Raw genomic sequence first — 22,122 nt, 5'->3', positions numbered from 1 at the left:
TGAGATGGTGGAGGACTTCAGCTCAATTTTGAATCGTGGAAGCCATCTTTTTACTTGTGATAAATGGCTGTGAAAGGGGCCAGAGGGAAGCAGATGAGAGAGTTGAGCGTGGGCTGTTGACATTAGGAAAGTGCACCATTGCTAGTTTATAATGCTATGCTGGGTTCTCCCTGTCACTGGAGAATCCCAAGTCCTTCATGTTGTTGGCCAGTAATGAGTTAGAGGGATGGACAGCTGTGACCTGAGAGAGATGGCGGGCCTTATGACTATTTTGGAAAGGAGTGGCTGTGCCAAAAGCAGTCATGAGAGATGGTGGGACTCAGTGCATTCTGCAGCTCTGATCTGGGTCAGGGTTTTGTTCAGTATGTATGCTGAGAGTCCCTGGGAGCTGAAGAGGGCAGCCTTTGCAAAAATTGGCATATGTTGGGTTTAATTTGTTTGTTAGGCCTGCAGGAGACAGTGGACGCTGGTTCGCTTCCCAACAAAGATGAAGGAGCTGACAATGATAGGATGAGCATTGCCTGGAAGAGTGCACCTTGTGAGCTGGATCCTGTTGATGCAGACACAACTACTCCCTGGTCGTAATTTATGGGGTTACATCAACCCCCATGGACCCATAGGGTATCATTTAGTCAATTACCACTGCATTCCAGGGCACTGCAAAGACCCTCTAGTCCTTCTAGTGGGATATATCTGTTAGTGAGGTCCCCCCATTTAGTTCTTGATTTTCAGCTCGGGAATCCCTTAGGCACACAGGTGATCCACCTGACTCCCTGAAAGGATGAAAGGTCATAGTTCATCATTGTCTCAGAGATCGACGGCAAGTCAAACATGAGAGGGTCAAATAGGTTCCCTGGCTAGGCAGGAAAGGACTCATCAGATGAAATGAGAATTGTGTAAGGCTGTCTGGCAGACCCAGCGACCTACAGTGGGGATCCCAGAGTTGTTCCTGGATCTCTAGAGTCAAGTGGTTTGTTTCTGTACCAGTTCTGCTAAATGATGGTCACCAAGTAGGAGCCGTGATGGGGTCTTGAGAACAGCTCCCAGATGCCAGGTGTGAAATAGCCGAGATGGGAATAGGAGCCATGGCTGGAGTCAGTGCTGTTTTACGAATGATCAGGAAAACACACAAGATTGTGATGATGTGAAACTGAGAGGAAAAGGAGCATCTGGCCAAGGGCCCGGGAACCTTCCTGATGGAGTCCTCTGGGCTTTGTGTTGGCTTCCCCAGGGCCCATCTCCCTAGGGAGAGTTAAGAGTGAACAGAAAGAGTAGCAAAACCAGAGGAGATTTGCGTTTAGGGCAAGCCTGCTGTTGAGTCTACTGTGCTCAGTCCCGGGTCCCCTTCTGCTCCAGCAGAGATTCCACATTCTCCCCAAGCACTGACCCAGGGGTCCGGACACCTCGGGTTTAGATCCACGTTGTCTCCGCTCCCCTGACCCTGGGTGTGTGATTGAATGCTCCCGAGTCCCTTTCTTCCTAGATGAAGTTGGGCTAGATGTTACCTAAGGACTTTCCCAGCCCTCAAACTACCATATTGTATGCAGCAAGGTGGTTCCCGTGGGCCGTGGGAGGCCCTCAAGTAGTGACAATGGCATTGGCCGGCTGGACAGATCCCCCGGGCTTGGCTTTGGTCCTTGGCCAAGAATACGTGGACAATCTAGTTCATAGCAGAACCTTCTGGGCTGGGAGTGTTCCCCCATCCCTTCACAACCCTGTCGGGAAGCCAGTCCTCTGTGGAACGGTCCCACAGGCTGTTCTGAGGTGATGGGAGCTCTGTCATGATTCCAGGCACCTTCTTTTCTTTCTTTTCCTTTTGTCTGTTGTTTTTTGAAATTTCCATCAAGTAATGGATACCAGGTAAAGCAGACAGGGACCAGGACCCTTGGTTGATACTGTGAACATTGCAGGCTGCTGCTCGAGGGGAGGGGGCTGGGCTCCCTAGTTCTGGATCTTTTTCAGCTTTCGGGTTCCCTGTAGCTTCTGGAACTGATTATTTTTATTTCTTTAATTTCTCCCTGTCATCAGTAAAGAGGGAGGGCCATGCGCATTGTTTGTTTTCAGGACAGAAACAGTGTTGAAAGCTGAGAAACTTTTAAGTTGGGAAAGGTGAGCGCTATCTTGCCTGCCATCTACCTGGAGCCAGTGGGTGCCCCCTTCAATCCCTCTCAGAATCACCAGCTAGAGTTGAGCTTGCCCTTGCAGCCCATGCTTTCTCCCTCAAACAACTCAGAGCCATCGTTAGTACAGCAGTAAAGGGCCAGAGAGTAAATATTGTCCAGAGGAGAAAGTATGTCTGAGCTCACCAGACACTGCCTGTCTTGAAGCACACACTTAGGAATAATACCAGGACGCCCACAGCCCCAGGTGTCTGCATGTATGCACAACATAGTGATTTTGCTGGGATGTGGGAGTTTGAGAACCAAACTTTGCCTTTAAGCATGAGGGTACAGAGGCCCAGTGGTGCTGAACAGAGAGGGATGAGGGAAAAGGCAGCTGCCCCCCCCCCCCCCGCCCCAGTGCCCCTGCCTGTGGGACAAGGATGCCTAGGTTGGCTGCATCCAGTGAACGGAGGACCAGAGAGCAGCCGTGATGGACTGGGGTGGGCACCAGGGTCGAGGGGAGGCTGGGCTGTGCCTCCACTTTGCGCACAGCTGGATGCAATTACGCCTCTGGTTTCAGCTGGCCTGCTCCCCCTTCGTGTTGCCACACCGCCCCCTTCCCTCCAGCAAACCAACCAACCGACCAACCAAAGACGGTGCTTCATCTTGAGTTGAAAACGTGTATACCCCTCCCCTGCTCCCCAGTAGGGAAAGATTCTCTTTGTCCTTTTTTTTCGCCACTGACAGACATGAGTGAGCCAGGCTTGCACTGGTTAAACTTCTCTAACAGGGTGGGGACGGGGCAGAGACGCAGACCTAGCACCCAGGAGGCAGGGGCCCGAGGGGAGAGGACATGGGCTCAGTGTGCCTCAATCTGAGCGTCCACTTTTCTTTCTCCTCCCCGGCAGAGAAGAGACAGGACAACGGACGGGTGTATTACGTGAACCACAACACACGCACAACCCAGTGGGAAGACCCTCGCACCCAGGGGTGAGGACTTAGGCCGCGAGGGCTCTGGGTGGGCCCTGTGCACTTCCGTTGGCCTAGTGGCCTCACACTGTGTTTGGCCTGCATGGCTGATGTTCTGGGACCTTTAAGCACACACAAGTGCCCCCAGACCCTCACGATATAGTGAGAGCTTGAAAGTGGCACCTTATGTTGGCCTTCCTCATGGCTGCAGCGTGGCCTGACTGGCCAGTGTTGCTGGTCTCTGTTGTTCAAGCTGCTGATGAAGTGATTTCAGAAGGGTTACGTGAGAACTCCCCCTGACCCTGACACTCCTCTACTACCCATCCCCCAGAAGCTAGTCTGGGACGGGGCGCTTGATGTCTTGGGATTGCTGGTGGCCGCTCAGGCCACGGCCATCCAGCCAGGGCAGGGATTCTTTGGGCCTTGGGACAGTAAATGATCTCTCTCCGCTGCAGACCTTGGATATTGCCAAATACATTTCCTTGAGGCCTCTGCAGAGCCTGGGTAAAAGCAGAGAGAAGGCAGCTCCAGCCTTCTGGGGACCCCAGCCCCCTTTGCATGGAAGCCCAGAAGGTGAGATATGAGGCCAGCCTGCAGCCCCTCTCTTCCCATGTTTCCAGGATGATCCAGGAGCCGGCTCTGCCCCCAGGGTGGGAGATGAAGTACACCAGCGAGGGGGTGCGCTACTTCGTGGACCACAATACCCGCACCACCACCTTTAAGGATCCTCGCCCGGGGTTTGAGTCAGGGTAAGAACTTTGCACGTAGGGCTCCCCAGGTGGTGCTAGTGGTAAAGAATCCGTCTGCCAACGCAGGAGACGAAAGAGACATGGGTTCAATCCCTGGGTCAGTAAGATCCCCTGGAGAAGGAAATGGCAACCCACTCCAGTATTCTTGCCTGTAAAATCCCATGGACAGAGGAGCCTGGTGGACTACAGTCCATGGGGTCACAAAGAGTTGGACAAGACTGAGCACCTGAGCACCAGCACCAAGGACTTTGTGCGGGTGACATCACTGTTAGCACAGGCCTAGTATAGCTGCTCTTACCACCCTCTAGTGGCCAGTTTTGATGCCTTGCCAGTGGGGGTGGGGAGGGAAGGGGCTTCTCTATTGAGACTAACACTGGTGGTCTTTCCCTAAAAGCAAGTGGTCTGGCTTTATTTCTAGCTTTTCTTTTTAACCTTCAAGTCTGCAGAAGATCTTAGTGGCAGTCCCTTCCTTTCTTTTATGCTTTACTTTACTCGTCTCTAAATTAACACAGCAGTAGCTTTCCTTAGGGCTAATATGTTGCCAGGTTTTGAGAAACCTCGTGAATTCCAGAACATCTTTGCTCTTCCCAGGACGAAGCAAGGTTCCCCTGGTGCCTACGACCGAAGTTTTCGGTGGAAGTATCACCAATTCCGTTTCCTCTGCCATGTGAGTTCTGGTACTGGGGCCTCCCCCTGGAGATTGGGGTTACAGAGTCATTTCAGCAGTTTCCGAGCCTAGTTGCAGGCGTTGGGATGCCTGTGTCTTAGGTGGGAGCAGATCACTTGTCTCACTCTGAGCAGTTATGTGACATTGTCTTCCATTCCTAGGGGACCAAGTTCTCCCCCCAAAACTTGGGGGTGGGGGGTACGGGAAGCCTATTCAACAGACAGGTGATCAGATTGAATAGTTACCACCAATGTCCCAATTTGAGGTCTCTGTTTTCCTTTTCTTTTCAGTCAAATGCTCTCCCCAGCCATGTGAAGATAAGCGTTTCCAGGCAGACACTTTTTGAGGATTCTTTCCAGCAGGTTAGAGAATAGTCACCAAGTCTAAGACCCGGGGCAGGGAGAAGGCCCTCTGCTACCACCCTGTCTTCTCTTGGGTGGCCCTTTAAGCCCACATGACACGGTTTTCAAGACGTGGGCCTTGGTTATGGGGGATCAGCCGAAGAGCAGGCTTGGCAGTCCCCGGTTGCCTGCCCCCAGCCTGCCATGGAAGGGAGAGTGGCAGGCTGGCCACGACTTTCTGTCTCCCCAGATCATGAACATGAAACCCTACGACCTGCGCCGCCGGCTCTACATCATCATGCGTGGCGAGGAGGGCCTGGACTACGGGGGCATCGCCAGGTGAGCTGGGAGCCCCTGAAGGCCGTGCTGCACCCCGTTTCCCCAAGCTGCAGGCACCTGGCCAGGAAGCTGCCTCCTTCTTGATCACATAGTTGCCAAAGCTCTCCTGCACCTTCAGGAGTGGGCAGGGGTGTGGCTGGTCTGAAGGGGCGCCGAAACTGGGTCCTGGGGTCCCCTTCTGGGCTAGGCATCAACCCTCTAGTTGCTGGGTCAAGGGGAGGCCGGGGGGATTGTTTCTAGAGGAGGGGTTCAGGATGATGGTTCTTTTTAAAAAAATTTGTTTATTTTGTATTGGGATATAGTCAATTAACAAACTGTTGTGATAGTTTTAGGTGAACAGTAAAGGGACTCAGCCGTCCATATACATGTATCCATTTTCCCTCAAACCCCCCCTCCCATCCAGGCTGCCACATAACATTTGAACAGAGTTCCCTGTGCTATACAGTAGGTCCTTGTTGACAACAATGGGTCTTTACCAACCAACCTGTCATTATTTCTTTACCCCATCTAGCTGCACCAGTGGGCAGTGGTTAGATATCGGTGTTAAGTGATTGTCCATTGGAATTGACCCTGGGCTTCACTTCCCCTTGAGGCAGCTGGGGCGGGTTCAGTTGGGGGTCTTGGCGTAGATCTGGCATATATAAGCTGTGTCCCAATCCAAAGGGCATTGATCAAAACTCAGCTATATGTCATGTACACAGTGACAATAAAATGAAAACAAACGATGTACTCCTAAAAAGAACTCAAAGCATTGTCTTGCCCTCACCCCAGTCCTGCTACAAAAGTTAACAGATTCTCTGGCAGAATGTTGCCATGGACGATGGGGCATAGGGGCCCTGGCAGAGAGGAGTGTCTTGGCTGTGGTGACCGTTCAGCCTGCTGACCTCTCTTGGTGTGGGGACATCTTCTCGCTTGGTGTTGGGTTAACTTGCTCCTGGTCCTGTGTGTGCTGGTGGCGTTGCCCTCTGTGTTGGCCCCCGTGGATCGATTGCTCTTTTTTTTCCGTGGTGACCGTGGTGACCTCCTCTCTAGGCTCTCCTTGGTGGTGTGGCTCCCGCCCCGTGTGTGTCTGTCTCTCTGTGTCCTGCCAGTGGTTTTACCCTATGGTAGGTTACGTCATGCTGTTCTACCACAGGGTAGAACCACGGACAGGATACCGGGGCACCCTCTGCATCGAAGAGACTCCTCGTCTGCCCGGCCACAAACAGCCCAGCAGCCAGGGACTGGCCCCCCTTGGGACATCCCCCTGCTGGTGTAGCTCAAGCCTCAAAGGACTCTGAATTCTGGCTTGAGGCTTGTACCTAGGGTGCAAAGAGATGCTAAGGTGTGGGCATTGGTTCAGATGAATTCGTGGACATATGGGGAAGGGTATGGTGGTGGGTCTGGGGTGAAGGGATGGTGGGGTGGTGGGAGTGAGGTGTAGACACAGCCTAATGAACAGAATTGTCTTGCATCAAGGATTAGGAACACATTACTGTGTAGTCATATTAGATTGCTTAGGTAGAGCGGACACAGGGTGACTGCTGGTCATAGAGCCCTTTTGCAAGATTTAGAAAAAAATGTCCTTTCTCAAGACATTTCTGTGTTGGAAAATGGTCACAATATACTGGTTTTATTAGAAAAAAAAAAGCAGCTTGACGCTATTTGCAGGAAATTTGTTGTGACAAATGTACACATCTATGATATTTTAACGTCATGTCCTTGTGCAGTGTACAGTCTATACAACTGTGCATGGCAGCCCAGAATGCAAGGAACCCCTTTGCCATTAGATGCTCTGGATATCAGATGGGAAGCCCCAGAATATAACACCTGGAGTCAACACTCACGCACACGGGTTTGCCTGAGCATTGTTGTCAAGTGCAGTTGTTGTTCTGATTCACCCTAGGTCTGACCCTGCCCTGTTCACTGACCAGCTGCTCACAGAGGTTAGCCCAGGGCTGATCCCAGTGGGGCTGCCTCCTCAGGATGCATGTCTCCAGATTGTGTACTGTTTGACGGCAGAAGAGACTCATACCTACAGAGCAGGCGAGCAGGGTGCGATCCATTAGTCCTGTTTTCCTCTCTCTTCTCTCACAGAGAGTGGTTTTTCCTCCTGTCCCACGAGGTGCTCAACCCCATGTACTGTTTATTTGAATACGCCGGGAAGAACAACTACTGCCTGCAGATCAATCCTGCCTCCTCCATCAACCCCGACCACCTCACCTACTTCCGCTTTATCGGCCGATTCATCGCCATGGTAAGGTTCTCTGTCATCAGACCTCCAGGGAGTGTCTTAGGTGCACCTGTGGTTAACCTAAGTGGTCTGTTAACTTTTGTAGCAGGACTGGGGTGAGGGCAAGACAATGCTTTGAGTTCTTTTTAGGAGTACATCGTTTGTTTTCATTTTATTGTCACTGTGTACATGACATATAGCTGAGTTTTGATCAATGCCCTTTGGATTGGGACACAGCTTATATATGCCAGATCTACGCCAAGACCCCCAAGACCTGTAGACCACCAGCAGCTCTGAAGACTAGGTGCCTGCTCTCTGAGCTCTACCCTCATCCTTACAGAACTCCTTACTAAAGATGCAGATGCTAGTGAGAGTTCTGGAAATAGTCCAGAGCTCTCTCAGTACCCACCCTAGGGCACTGAGGAGGTTTTCACGTTGACTTGTGTAGGAATTGTCAAGAGAAAGCCCAGGGTCCCCAGATCAAAGTCTTCACTTAACACTCAGTGCATGCGCTGTCAAGGGTAGGGGATGACGGGCCCCGTCTCTGGGTGTTGCCATGAGCTGGGTGGCAGTGTCTGGGTGTGTCCGACTGAGACTTGGGCCTTCTGGAAGGGGATGGAATCTACACTAGCTGAGAACAGGGCCCTAGTTGATCGGCTGCTGCAAGATGTTGGAGTCATCTGGCAGGAGGAGGGCAGAGCAGGGAATGGGGAGTCGAGTGTTTGTATTTATGTAGAAACGGGAACACAGTGTAAATTTGGAAAGGGCGTCACCTCGTGTGCATCCTGTTGAGTACCTCGTGAGCACCAAGACCCGGGATGGAAAAGGGGGAGCCCATGGAAGGCTCTGCCACGTTTGGTCGTTGGAGAGCTTTCACTGCTCATTTGCCTTTTCTTCTTCCCCTGACTTCCTGAGTGAGCATCTGCCCTGCTCCCCTCTCAGGAGGACCCAGGAGCCCATGACTAAGTATGTCCCTTCCCTTTGTCTGGAGGTTCTTGGCCAAGGTGCTGGGCTCAGGAAGTGGGCACATTCTTCCCAGGTCTAGAGACCCGCCTGGCCCTGTGGCTGACAGGACAGACCAGTAAAACCCTAGACTATTACTCACCACTGGCCCGCCAGCAGCAGCAGGGGCGTCTGCATTATTTTTGGCTGCCTCTGCTGCCCAGCTCTGAGCAGCAGTGAGTCAGGGCCGCCACCTGGGGCTGTGCTGAGCGAGTCTCCTCTGTGTGCGTGGGGGCAGACCTCTGCTAGAGCGAGGGGCTGGTGGGCATGCAGTGGGCCAGAGGTGGGTCCTTGTGGTCTGCAGGTGGGACCAAGAGGGCTACAGACCTAGCCTTCAGGCCCCGGGAGAACTGGGTGCTCAGGACTGCAGGGAGCAGTAGCTGGGCTCTGATATGGGGCATCCGAGGAAAACCAGACACCTCTCTGCCGTGTCTCTTCTGTCCCCAGGCTCTGTACCATGGAAAGTTCATTGATACAGGCTTCACACTCCCTTTCTACAAGCGGATGCTAAACAAGAGACCGACCCTGAAAGACCTGGAATCCATTGACCCCGAATTCTACAACTCTATCGTCTGGATCAAGTGGGTCCCCTCTGTTGTCCTGTGCTGGGAGAGGAGGGGTCTCTGGGTGGGTAGTAGGCGGGTGGAGATGCCCAGCTTCTAGGTCCTCCTGTCCTGGGACACCATTCTGGGCTCTAGGCCACCTGTGAGTCCTCGTGTCCCACGCACTCTGAAAGTGAGTGACGGGGCAGGACCGAGGGAAGACCCTTCTAAGACAGACACTTTCCCTCTTGGTCTCTTGTGCCCCCAGAGAGAACAACCTGGAGGAATGCGGCCTGGAGCTGTACTTCATCCAGGACATGGAGATCCTGGGCAAAGTGACAACCCATGAGCTAAAGGAAGGTGGAGAGAGCATCCGAGTGACAGAGGAGAACAAGGAAGAGTACATCATGTGAGTCTAAAGCGCTAGGGAGCCAGGGGGCCCAGGAAGTGGAGGCAGAGACACAGCTGGCCACAGAGAAAGAGGCTCACGCTCTTAGCATCTTCAGCTAGGCCCCCTCGTGTGGCCCGTGGGTCTCCAGGGATGGGAATAACCTTCTGTTTTTCACTGACCTTAGATGACTGCCGTGGCCAGTCACATGCTGACCAGAGCCGGGTAGCCAGAGCCCGAGGCCCTCTGTTCCAGCCCTTGGGCGCTCCTTGTTCCCAAGTCGTAGATTCATGACTGCAGGATGGAATTTCTTTGAAGAGGCATAAAAGTTCGATGACTCCTTCTTTGTTCTCCTAACCGAAAAGGCATCTATGTTCTGTCTGCTTAAACCCACTGTCGCACATGGGATTGTACACGAACATGCCCGTTCAGTTCAGATCCCTTGGGCTAGTCTTTTAACCCCCGCTCATCTGAGCCTCAGTCAGCGGTGTTGGGAGGAGCAGGAGGAGGAAATTTTGAAGATTCAAGTGTCTGTGGGTTACCGTGAGGTTCTAAAGGCCATGCTCTGGGGCCGAAGTTGCCCAGGTGTCCTGCCCGCCCAGGTCGACTCTCAGCTGCCTCCTTGCTGCCGACAGTGGCCACCTCCTGGCAGACCCTGAGCTGCTCCAGAGGAGTGGGTCTCGGGCTCCACCGATGGTCAGTCTTGGTTTCAGGCTGCTGACCGACTGGCGTTTCACCCGGGGCGTAGAAGAGCAGACCAAAGCCTTCCTGGACGGCTTCAACGAAGTGGCCCCCCTGGAGTGGTTGCGCTACTTTGACGAGAAAGAGCTGGAGGTGAGAGCTGAGGTTGTGGGGACTCTGAACCCCGGCCCCTGGGGCTGTCCTGCCCTTTGATAGCCTCGCCGAGCACCCACAGCAACTCACCAGTAAAACCCCACGCTCTCCCAGGATGGCAGCAGCAGGCAAATATGGTTAATTTGGGTCTTGCACCTGCCCTAACGTGGGCTCTTGTTTGCAAAGGGTCGTCATGCAAGACTTATGCTACCCATACTGTTAAAACTGCCGACAGAGATGTGTGGGGTGCTTCCACCTGGCAGGGAGCAGACGGGGCCCTGTGTGCCATGGGGATGGGGCTAGTGCTGGGTGCCTGACACCCTCTCTGTCCTCCGTAGCTGATGCTGTGTGGCATGCAGGAGATAGACATGAGCGACTGGCAGAAGAACACCATCTACCGGCACTACACCAAGAACAGCAAGCAGATCCAGTGGTTCTGGCAGGTGGGCCCTCGATTTGGTCCCCTCAGTAAGAGCAGGGGCTCTGGGCAGGCATGTTTGGGCGGTACCCCTAGGAAGCGAGACCAGATTGAACCCCAAGCTTTTGGACGCTTGTTGTGTCACCACCTTCCTCATCTTTGACACTCTCCTCGCCTCCCCCAACTCCCAAAAGGATATGAGAAACCCAGCCTTGGGACAATAGGAGCTGGGTTGCGGCCACTGCATTCGACAGGAGGTGTTGTTGGCAGTGGGTCAGCCTCACATGCTGGTGGGCGGGCTGGTGCAGAGGGGGCTGTGAGCAGGGAGGAAAGTTCTTGTAGGTCACACGGTCTCCTTCCAGCCAGGTGGGATGGAAAGCATGGGCTTGGCTCCAGAGAAACTGAAAGAGCTCCTTGTCCTGCATATAAGGAATCAATTGCTTTGTATGTGTGGGTCTTGTCGTTGTTACCATTGTGCAGTATAGCATACATAAAAAAGAACAAGCAGAGGTAGGTTTTCTGTGGAGGTGAAGTTCACATATCATAAAATTTGCCACATTAAGTGTTTGGAGTGGCTCTTATAATGGCTTCTGACAATGTTGTACCCACCATCACCACTGCTGAATTCCAGTGCATTTCATTTCCCTCAGAAAGAAATCTCACACCTATTACAGCAGTCAACCTCATCCTTAGTATGCTTTTAAAGATGGAACTTGGGGGACTTCCCTCATGGTCCAGTGGTTGAGAGCCCACCTTATGGTGCGGAGGACGCTGGTTCAAACCCTGGTATGGGAGCTAAGATCCTGCGTGCTGCAGCACAACTAAGCCCACCTGCCACAACTGGAGATTCCGTGTGCCACAACGAAGGATCCTGCATGAGGCAACTAAGACCCGATGTAGCTAAATAAATGCATATTTTTTAAAAAAACGGAACTTGGATGAGGAGGAGAATTTCTGGCCTGAGGCCAAGAGATGTCACATAGACTGGTGGGAATGATGTACACACACAGCCTCTTAGAGCAGCTTTGGGGTTTCCCAGGGAGTAACTGTCACCCACCCCCACACACCACACTGGGGCTCCATGTTCTCAGCCCCAGAGAGGGGCCCTGGCTCATTGCAGAGTTACAGGTCAGGGCAAAGTGCTGGGCCAACTGGGCCCTGACTCTGCCTGGGCTTGCGGGGCTCCAGGTGGTGAAGGAGATGGACAACGAGAAGAGGATCCGGCTGCTGCAGTTTGTCACTGGGACCTGCCGCCTGCCCGTTGGGGGATTCACCGAACTCATCGGTATGTTTTCCCTGCCCTGCTGGTGCCGTTGGGTGGAGGTGAGGACAGCTCAAAGCAGGGACAAGACCTCATGTCATCCTAGAAGCAAGTCAGTGGGAAGCTGTCTGTGGTGGCATCGGAGGGTCCTGCCTCAGGAAGGGGCCGACTTGTCATAGACAACATGTGTTCCTTTGGATAACAGGTAGCAACGGCCCACAGAAGTTTTGCATTGACAAGGTTGGCAAGGAAACTTGGCTGCCCAGGAGCCACACCTGGTGAGTGTGCTGGTTGTGGGGGGAGGTGGCTGGAACCGGAGACCCGATGAGCCCCCAAGGGCAGCCCTGTGGGCAAGGTGGCTTCAGCACCTTGATCCTGGCAACTTGTGTGTAGTACCGCGGTGCTTAGGTTTGGGGAGGTGGGGCTGAGGTGTTCCTGGGCCTCTGATCTTTTGGGAGTTGTGACAGTATCTGTGCACCCTGACTGCCATACCAGGTATGAAATACAGTAAGTCCCCTACATAGAAACCTTCAACTTGTGAACTTTCAAAGATGTGAACGTGAGTTCGTGTGTCTGGTCATGTAAGTTCGCTCACATATCTGGCGTACATTGTCACATGCATGCATCCTCTACAAGTGGAGCAGGAAATGGCAAGGGGATTTTCTTTAGCTGAGGAGGCACCGTTAGTTTTTGAGGCATAGGACTCAATTATAGAATGGTATATGAAGGTTGCAGCAGCCGTTCAGAATGTAATCCAGTGGTACTGCGTCACCTATGATGAGGAAAAAAAGAGCTACCACCCAGACATCACTGGATCATTTTTCTTCAAGAGGGTAGACAGAGTTGAATCCAGCAAGGAACCAGAACCTGTGGCATCGATGTCAGGAGTGCCGCTTGCCTGCCATCTCCTATTGCTGATGATCCTTTAGCTCTACCGTCTTCCTTCGCCAATCAGTAATTCTTCTTGCCTGTTCACTAGATGCCAAGCCCCTGTATTCCAGCTATTGTACTGTATTTTTCAAAGCTCTGTATTGTAAGATTAAAAATGCTGTTTTTTATGTATTATTTGTATGAAAAGTATTATAAACATATTACAGTATGAATTTGAGCAAACTCTGGGAGATAGTGAAGGACAGGGAAGGCTGGCGTGCTGCAGTTCATGCATGGGGTTGCAAAGAGTCAGACACGACCTAATGACTGAAGAACAACAACTGGATAGCTGACTGTGTTAGTTGAGTACCTAGGCTAACTTTATTGGACTTAAGAACAAATTGGACTTACAGACATGCTGTTGGAATGGAACTCGTTCATATGTAGGGAACTTGCTGTATTGAAACACTCCTATTCCAGTCGGCAAAGAGCTGCTGTCCTTGGTCTTCTGCAGTTCCTCATTTCCCCTGTAGCCCTGTCCCCTCCTCTAACCCCTTTGTGGTCCAGGGACACAGCAGGACCTTTGAGGACCCTGTTCTGTGTGGCCAGCTGGCATCATGGTTGAGTCACAGTATGGGATCTCTCAATACCCCTGTGGCTGTTAGAGCTCTGACCCGTGCCCCATGCTGACTGCCCTGCTCTCCTTTCTTGACAGTTTCAACCGGCTGGACCTGCCGCCATACAAGAGCTACGAACAGCTGAAGGAGAAGCTGCTGTATGCTGTTGAGGAGACCGAGGGCTTTGGACAGGAGTAACTGAGGCTGTCCCCCACCCCCAACCCCCAGCACATGTATAGTCTTGAGTCCTCCCTGCCTGAGAGGCCGCCGGCCACGTAGCCCCCGGGAGGCCCCTGCGGATGGTAGTCCCGCATAGGACCACACTGTCATCAGGCTGGTGGCAGCAAAGCCTGACCTCAAGAGGCCCTGCCCTTCGCTCCTCCCCACTGGTGGCAGTCTAGAATAAAGCCCCCATGTCACCCTAGGCCCCGTTAGCCATTGCAAAGTCTGGAGGGCTGACTCTCTGCAAAGCTCATCTTCCTTCTCCCTTGAGACCAACCCTAGGTTCATGTGAGTGTGCAAGGGAGGGCGCCCTGTGCTGAAGCCCTGGGCCTCACAGGCTGGTTAGGTGAGAGGGAGAGTGGCCATTTGGGGTAGCTGTTCTGGGCTGAGGAAGCCCAGGGTCTTTGCCAGTAAAAGAGGTTCTATTTTGTATAGAACTTTTCCAGTGATCTATATAAATGAAGGTCTGAGGGAGGGGAGCTCTGGACTAAGGTCACCTCTTGTCCCTGTCTAGCCAGCTCTAGCCACGGAGGCTGAGCAGCACGGCCCCTTCCTCCACTCAGTGCTGGCCAGTTTGTTCCCTCCAGCAGATAAAGGGTCGTTACCAGCTGCTTGGATGTCAGGGGGATGGAAACTCCCTCAGATTTTCTTTTTCCTTTTACATAAACTTGAAGCATTTTGCGTGTAGGGCCGCTTTGTGTTCTGTGGTTGGTATGCTGTTGTCACTTCCTGCCAAGGATCTGGTGCGCCAGGCATGGCTGGGACGCAGAGGCACCCAGCACCATTGGTCCAAGAATTTCCCAAACAGCTGCTCCTCTTAGGAGCCTGCTTCGCAGTTCTGTGAGCTCGGGCAGGCCTGACCCAGTGGCTCAGCTTCCCAGCAGCCTTGTCCCCGAGCCTTTGACAGAGAAGGGGGGAAGGGGATTATTGTCCTGAGTGTCACCCCAACCTCGCTGCCTTCAAGAGAGGAGAACTCCCTTTGCTAGATGGAGTGATGGGGTGCGTGGGGCTGACCTGCTAAGACCCTGGACTTCCAGGCGGTCTGTGCGTCTGGGTGGAGAATGAAATGTGTTCCCGCCACTGTAGAGTGTGTTCACTCTGCCTCGAAGTGTGGCTTGACCTGCACGAAAGCGATGATGCTCTTGGAAACCAGCAGAAGGGCCCTGAGCTGCTGTGCACAGTCTGACTTGATTGCTGGAGCTCCTGCCGACCTCTGCTGTGGGCATCCTGCCATGTGTTCAGATTTTCCAGGCGAACACACTCCTCTGGGATGCGGGAGTGGTGATTGTCACTGGGTCCCCGTGCGGGTCCTCAGACCACCCACGGGGTTGTCTGAGGACGGTCTCGTGGTCTCGTGCTCCCAGGTCCTCGTCCTCTCCCCTGCCACCCTGGCCCGTGTCTGCTCTGTTGTGTGTACTGATTCGAGCGGCTCAGCTCACCGCAGCCCAACCTCCTCCTTCCCTCAGATCGTTGGCTGTGTTTCCCTGCGGTGTCTCACCATGTTGGGGATTGGGGCGCAAGCCACCATGCCATGCAGGGTTTGGGAGACTCAGGCTCATGGGTGTGCAGAGTGCATTCATGTGGGTGTGTGTGTGTACATACGTGTATATAACTGAGCTGTCTGTACGGAACGCCCTTTGGTAGCGCTGAGTTGGTCACCAGATTGTTTTGTAATGCCCACCCCCTTGCCTTGGTATTGCCAGTTTCTTGTGCAATAAACAATCAGCAGCTGTGGGCAGTGTTGGCGTGGATGTGTCCAAAGTCACTGTCCTCCAGACAAAAGGTCTCTGGGCCCCATGGACCCTCCAGGTCCACACAGGGGTGGAAATGCTATGACCTTGCTGGTTTTGAGAATTGTGTGTCATTAACCAAGACAGCCACACTTCTAATGGGCGGCCCAGTCTTCATCCAAGGATCACGGGCTTCAGCCCTCATTCATTTGCCTCACAGCCACCTTTGGCCTGGGTTTCTCTGAGCAGTTGCCATGGCGCCAGAGCATCAACAGCCCGAGGCTGCAAGTTGGACAGGTTTTAGGAACCAGCTCCTGGGTAGCCATTCATTTCAGAAACATTTCCTGTTTTCTTGAATTCCGTGATGATAGAGGGATACCCTGGACTTGAGCTCATGGTCAGCCAGGGGCTTGCCGCCCACTTTTTTGAACTTAAAGGTTCTGATGGGACCCATCAGCACAGTCTTGATGCTTTTGACATGGAAGTGATTTTTGTCCTGATTCAAGCCTTGCTCTGATCTGGCTTCTTTCTGGGGTGGGGTGGGGGGAGGCAGAGGTGTGCAGAGCATCTTTTCCTGGTAGTTCATCAACCGAAGTCACTACCCCCAACACCAAAGCTGTTTCTCACTTGACAGGGCTATGCTGTACTTTGAGGAGGTTTTGACAAATTTCATATGTTATACAGACGTCTCATAATAAATTCAAATAAAACATCTCTAGTCAAAATTGTTCTCCCCTTTCCTATCTCCCGAAGTAGCTGCTGTTCAGTTTGCTGTCCTTCCAGACTGTTTTATGTGTATAAATCATATGTACATATAATTTAAAAGTATATAAAAAGTGAGATCTTACACATGTTTAGCAACTCATCTCATTAAATGAGATAATAGGGACACCTTTCCATGTTCTTCAGCCTAGGTCCAGTGAATTCTTTAGTGCGTGATATTCCATGTCATGGTTGTTCTGTAACACACCCACCTTTGTCCTAATGGGCACTGCATTTGTGTCCAACAGTTTGCTGGTGAAGCCTCTTGGCCAGGTCTTGTGCACTGATGCTGCTTTTCTGGGAGAGGGCAGTCCTAGAGTTGGACTACTGAGTAAAAATTTTAAAAAGGTTTAAAATTCCAGGATAGGAAGGGTTCACAGTGAAAGCCCCCCTCTTTTGTTCCTCCAGCATTCTGATCACCATCTGGAGGCAACTATTGTTGCTGGTTTCTTTTGGATCCTTCCGGACAGACTTTAAAATCCCAGCAAATTCTACTCAGTTGCCCTTCAAAAAGGTTCTTGTTTTAACAGCCTTAGCAGTGGACAGGACCCCTTGCCACCTCACTCTGGGAACTGGATCTGTGAGCTCCCCTGTCTGTTCTTCCAGTCCTTCTTTCACTTTTCCATCTCCTAACTCTGGGCATCTTCCCTCTTACTTTTATATGATCAAAGTTTTTTGTTTGTTTGTTTTTAAACATTTATGTTCTATTCTGTAACCATAATGAGCTACTTTTTCTAAAGGTTTATTTAGAAAACTGAAAAGCAAGAAAAATGTTAATATTACTATAATGATATAAATGCTGTTTACTCCAGAACTGAATGGTATAATGTAATACAACTATGTATTCTTCATACAGCTCTTTAACTCTAGGGTTTCTAATTACTGATCTTTACTTTTATTATATCCTCATTTTTTTTCTTACTCCGAAGTGTTTCAAGTTAAATTAGTCAGGAAGGGTCCCCACCTCTACATGCTATAATCAGCCCCTGATAAAATAGCCAAAGCTACAAAATTATTTTGGAAGTGAAGAGCAGATCTGACTCTGTTTGTCACCCAAAGTCCTAAGTGGGGCTCAAGACTTTACATAAGTAAGACCTCACTGGATTTGGAAAGCTCATCTGTTGCTCCCCCACCGTCCTTCTATATCAGGGCTCATGGCAACCTTCTAGAAAAACTTACACTAAAGACCTATGTGCTTCCATTCAGGGGGATGCTTATAAACATTAGGCTGTCCTTGGTCTTGAGCTAAACTTAGCAACAAGGCCCCAGTCTCATCTTGGGGAAGAAAATTGAGTCAGTGCCCAGAATTATTACCTCTACTCAGTTCCCATCAGTCTCCCCCATGAATCTTTTTCTCCAGGTCCCTCTGATTCTGAGGTTGGTTCAAGTTCCACAGTCACAAACTCACTTTCCTGTGGTCCATGCTGCAAGTCAAGCACCAATCAGCTGAATCAGAGAGGTGCACGTGATTTATCTTTGGCATGCTGTTATTTGTATCTTCTGAACATCATCCTGGACTCAGGGCCTCGCTCCAACTCAGTCAGTCCCAGTGACAGTGATCATTGTTTTCTTTTTGATGGTTGTCACAATTTTGGCCCCTTCACCTTGACTCTCTTATCACCTCTCCAGATGTCCTTGATGGTCTCCATGACATCGAATCCCAACTCTAGTTCTCTTGCCCAAACACAGAATCAATTCCTCCACCAAGAGCCCTGGTTCTTTTTGGTGTACAACAGTACTAGAAACCAAAATGTGGGGGTTCCATCAAAATGGTACCATGAACTCATGACTCGATCAGCTTCTTGGCTCCAAAACCATAAAAGAAAAAGAGAACACAAAATATAAAAAAGAGAGAAAACGCTGGCTCAGAAACAAGATAAACAAGTTCATGGGTTATAAATAAAACAAAAATGCAGAACTTTGGGCAAGAGGGAACTGTTTGGGTCTGCCGCACCTAGAGCCTGGCAGTGGTCGCTGACGGTTCAGCTGCTGTGGAGTAAAGGATCCAAGTATGCTCCCGAATAGATGGGGGTGGGCACCAGTTGTGTACCTGATATGGATGGCTTTGAGAAAGATGGAGGCCCAAGGAGGCAAACCCCTTAAGCCAAACCATCCATCCCACTGGTTGTGGCCTGGATCGGTGACATTCCCAGGTTACGCTAGGCTAGGGCCCCAAACTGCCATTCAAAGACCAGGCTGTAGAATGGATGGACAACAGGACAGGACGTGGCAGCTGCAAAACCATCAGACAGGAAAGAATGAGTGCAGATGGAGAAGGAGGAAAAAAACAACTCCCTACTGAAAAATTTTGGCTCCGTATTTCCGAGAACACTCATGAGTGGTCTCTTGCCTGATGGTCTTTGCTGTAAGGGTAGTAGGTGGCTATTGGACTCTTTCATGGGAGCCTTAAGTGTCATTGTTTCCTGGGGGGTGGTAAGTTTCTCCAGAGATGAGTCCTCTGCACCTCACCTGAGTGGGAGACTATACCTGAGTCAGGTGGCCTGCCTATAGGCTTCCTGGGAGTAAGAAGCAGGAAGGAGCCAGGGTTCTCGGAGTCCTGACCACTGACCTTTTCGTTCCCCCGGCCTTCTGCTCTGGCTCGAGTCCTTGCAGCCAGTAGAGTGGAGGGAGCCAAACTGTACAGGGCTTCGGGGGCAGGGACCCACTCTTCTGTGTAGAAACTTTTCTACTACGTTTTCAACTTTCTTCCTGCCTTCCTGCTGCCCGTAAGTACTGAGTCTCTGAGGACTCACTCATTTCCTGTCTGCATCTCCCTGTGCAGTGTCTGAGGTTAAGATTTCTCCTTGGTTAGTTATACTCCTCCATGTCCAAACTCTTGGTTAAACGACCTTGTCCATCGCTGAATCCTCCAATGTTCTCTCTGCCCTTGTGGATTAAGACTTTTTATAAAGCTTTCTTCACAGTTGTTTCAGCGAGGCTGGAGACGGAGAAGAGCTGCTTCATCTTCTGTCTCAGTTAACTTCCTCTCTTTGATAGGTCTGCCTGTGGGCAGCTCGCAGCTGTGCAAAGAGGTCCCCACGAGGGCTTAGCTGTTCTGTTATATTGACTTTTGACTAAGCTGCTGTGTTTACCCCCGTGGCACTAACTCCGATCTTAAGCCTGAACGTTTCCCAGCTCAGAACCCTGGTTGGCTTAGCTCCTGCCGTGTGAATTCTAGGCTGGGGCTCCTGCTGCTTGGTCACCACTCCTAATTTCCTCCTTCCAGAAACGTGTCGAATTCCCTCGTCCACCTCTCATCTGCTGCCTCTCAAATTGGGTCAGTTGGCAAGGGGAAAATAGGAAATCTTTGACATTCATTCACTCTCGTTTTAGTACAGTCTTGGGAGCGAGGAAGGATAAATATTAATACATATATGTCAGAACTTTTTTTGTTTATTTTTTTAATTGGAGGATTGTTGTTAATTGGAGGACATTACAATGTCATGTTCGTTTCTCCTGTACAACAATGTGAGTCAGCTCTATGTATACATATATCCCTTCCCTTCTGAGCCTCTCCCCCATCCTGGTCTTCTAGTCATCATAGAGCACCGAGCTGAGCTCCCTGTGTTACACAGCAGCTTCCCACTAGCTAGCTATTCTACACATGATAGTGTATATGTGAGTGCTACTCTCTCAGTTTGTCCTACCCTCCCCTTCCCCTGCTGTGTCCACAAGTCTGGGTGTCTATTTCTGTCCTGCACATAATAGGTTCATCAATACCATTTTTCTAGATTCCACATATATGCATTAATACATGATATTTGTTTTTCTCTGACTTTACTTCACTCTGTTATGTCAGACTGTAGGTTCATCAACATCTCTAAAAACAGAACTGATTTTTGCTAATCAGCCATGATTTTGCACCTTCTCTCTTAAGAGCATCGACCTGGTTCCTAACTCTAGGGATTTTATTTTGTTTTGGTTTGTTATCGCCAAAGCCACTGGGGGCAATAGGTAGTCCTGCTTATAAACAAGAGGGATGTTTTGCTTCTGCATTTTCTATTAACATCTTTATTCTAAGGTTTTCATTAAGCACTGAAATTTAAAATGAAAACCCCATTGTAGTCGATTGTGGATTACCCTGGTGAATTCTTATTTTTATCTGAAGGGGACAGGCTTCTTAAGTGGCCCCCCCATCACCCCCTCCTGATATGCACACCTTGTGGTATAATTCCTTCTCCTTGAGTGGGAGTGGTCTAGAGACTTGCTTCTAACAAACAGAATATTGCAAAGGTGATGGGCTGTCTTTTCTGTGATTAAATTACCAAAGATTGGAACCTGCTTCTTGCTTACTGACTCTCCATTGCCTTCTTGGCTTGTGTACTTTTCTTTTTTTAAAAAAGGTATGTATGTATTTATTTACTTATTTGACTGTGCTGGGTCTTAGTTGCGACACAGTGTCTTCAGTCTTTGTTGCAGCATGCAGGATCTTTAGTTGCGGCATGTGGGATCTAGTTCCCCGACCAGGGATTGATCCCAAGCCCCCTGCATTGGGAGTGTGGAGTCTTAGCCACTGGACCACCAGGGAATTCCCTTGGCTTGTGTACTTGGAGGAAGCAAGCTGCCGTGGTGGGGAGGCCCACATGGCAAGGGACCGAGGGCCTCTTCGTGTCAGTAGCCAGTGAGGAACCGGGGCCCTTGTCCGACAGCCTGTGAGGAACTAAATCCTGTCAACAGCCACATACTCCTGGAACCTTGAGATAGCAGCAGCACAGCCGACACCTTGATTGCCACCTGTGAGTGTCGGTGAGCAGCGGACCCAGCTAGGCTATGCCTGTGCTCCTGACAGAAACTGTGAGAACTAACGTGTATTGTTTTCAGAAGCTCAAGCTTATGGTAATTCGTTATGCAGCACTAGATAACTAATACACTATCCTAGGTCAGGTGAAATGGTCTTGGATTAGCATGTCTTCCACGTCCCAGGTCCTGAATGTGGCCATGATTTTTTGTCTTTTTTTGGCTGCGCCGCACAGCACGTGTGGATCTTAGTTCCCTAACCAGGGATTGAACCTGTGCCCCCTACAGTGGCAGTGGGGAGTCCCAGTCACTGGACTAGGGAAGTCCATGGTCATGATTTTTAATAATGAGAGAGCCTTGGCATGTAGTTCAAAAACAATCACACTAACTAGGAATAAAGGCAGAAAGGTACCAGCATCACTCTCCTTCCTTTTCTTGGGGAAAGAAAATACTGAGACGTGGGAGTCCTTTCAATCCCCACCCTGAGTCCATGGCCTGACATCACTGCCCAGGTGGCGCCGATGGCCTCAGAGGCCTTGGGTCTGGCCGAGCCTGCAATGGTGCTTTGTCTTGGGTTGTCATTCGTTCTTATTTGGGCAAGAGTCGGCAGGAGTCTTGTCCAGACTCAAGGACAATTTTGGGTCCGTTTTCTATATAATTACAGGGTGAGCAGTAGGGTAGACGATGCCAGTACAGCAGTGAATACACTTGGAGGATAGGCTCTGCTGTTCCAGGACTCCCACTGGGGTTGGTTCAAGGGGCACATCTCCCACCTCAGTGATGCCTCCCTCATGAGCATCTGGGCCTTGGTGAGTTGTGGGTGTAGAAGCACTCTTTTCTCCTGGGATGGAATGCATTTCATCCTTGAACTTTGGTTTTTATAGTCATGGTTGTTTGCCAACCCTTGTGATTGGTTCACATTGGTTAAAATATGGGGCATATGGGGTGGGGGAGGAGTAGCTCATGCATTCAACTTTGGCTTTTATCCCATCCCTACTCTTGAACAAGGGCACAGATCCCTGAGGCATCAGCTGTCTGCCTTGAGGAAGCCCCAGGTTTAAGTATATTTTTCCCCAACTTTATTGAGATGTAATTGACATAATGTGTTAGTGTAAGGTATACAATGTGATGATTCATGTACATGTGGTAAAATGATTACCACAGTGAGGTTCATTGACACATCCATCACCTCACAGAGTTCCCATTTTGTTGTGACCATTTAAGTCTGCGTTGTGGTGAGAACTTTTAAGTTCTACTCTGTTAGCAACTTTCAAGTGTAGGATACAGTCCCAGAGTCTTATCTGCTGAGGGGATAAAGCCAGGGTTGAAAATGAGGCATAGGGGATAATGGATGAACTGA

At 50.7% G+C, this 22,122-nt stretch overlaps 1 protein-coding gene across 25 annotated transcripts in view; it reads left to right on the top strand.

The window, feature by feature from the left end:
* Positions 1-15,265, top strand: part of WWP2 (WW domain containing E3 ubiquitin protein ligase 2) — a 182,765-nt gene extending 167,500 nt beyond the window's left edge. For 14 of the 25 annotated variants that reach the window (XM_081512580.1, XM_081512588.1, XM_081512585.1 and 11 more), the window contains 13 exons: positions 3,011-3,092; positions 3,692-3,820; positions 4,412-4,487; positions 4,778-4,849; positions 5,079-5,167; positions 7,244-7,403; positions 8,829-8,962; positions 9,192-9,332; positions 10,025-10,145; positions 10,484-10,588; positions 11,752-11,848; positions 12,030-12,102; positions 13,410-15,265. In XM_081512580.1, coding sequence (XP_081368706.1) covers positions 3,011-3,092; positions 3,692-3,820; positions 4,412-4,487; positions 4,778-4,849; positions 5,079-5,167; positions 7,244-7,403; positions 8,829-8,962; positions 9,192-9,332; positions 10,025-10,145; positions 10,484-10,588; positions 11,752-11,848; positions 12,030-12,102; positions 13,410-13,509 — 1,379 coding nt within the window. In that variant the 3' untranslated portion in view covers positions 13,510-15,265. Of the gene's footprint in view, positions 1-3,010; positions 3,093-3,691; positions 3,821-4,411; positions 4,488-4,777; positions 4,850-5,078; positions 5,168-7,243; positions 7,435-8,796; positions 8,963-9,191; positions 9,333-10,024; positions 10,146-10,483; positions 10,589-11,751; positions 11,853-12,029; positions 12,103-13,409 lie in introns of all 25 variants that reach the window. The other 11 variants (XM_081512595.1, XM_081512594.1, XM_081512598.1 and 8 more) reach the window with 3 other exon arrangements.
* Positions 15,266-22,122: the final 6,857 nt, after the last annotated feature.

The sequence above is a fragment of the Giraffa tippelskirchi genome, chromosome 7 (assembly GCF_054371585.1).
Source record: "Giraffa tippelskirchi isolate mGirTip1 chromosome 7, T2T-mGirTip1v1.2.pri, whole genome shotgun sequence".
Classification (NCBI taxonomy): Eukaryota; Metazoa; Chordata; class Mammalia; order Artiodactyla; family Giraffidae; genus Giraffa; species Giraffa tippelskirchi.
Note: the sequence above shows the minus strand (reverse complement) of the source record. Positions and strands in the feature narration are given on the sequence as shown.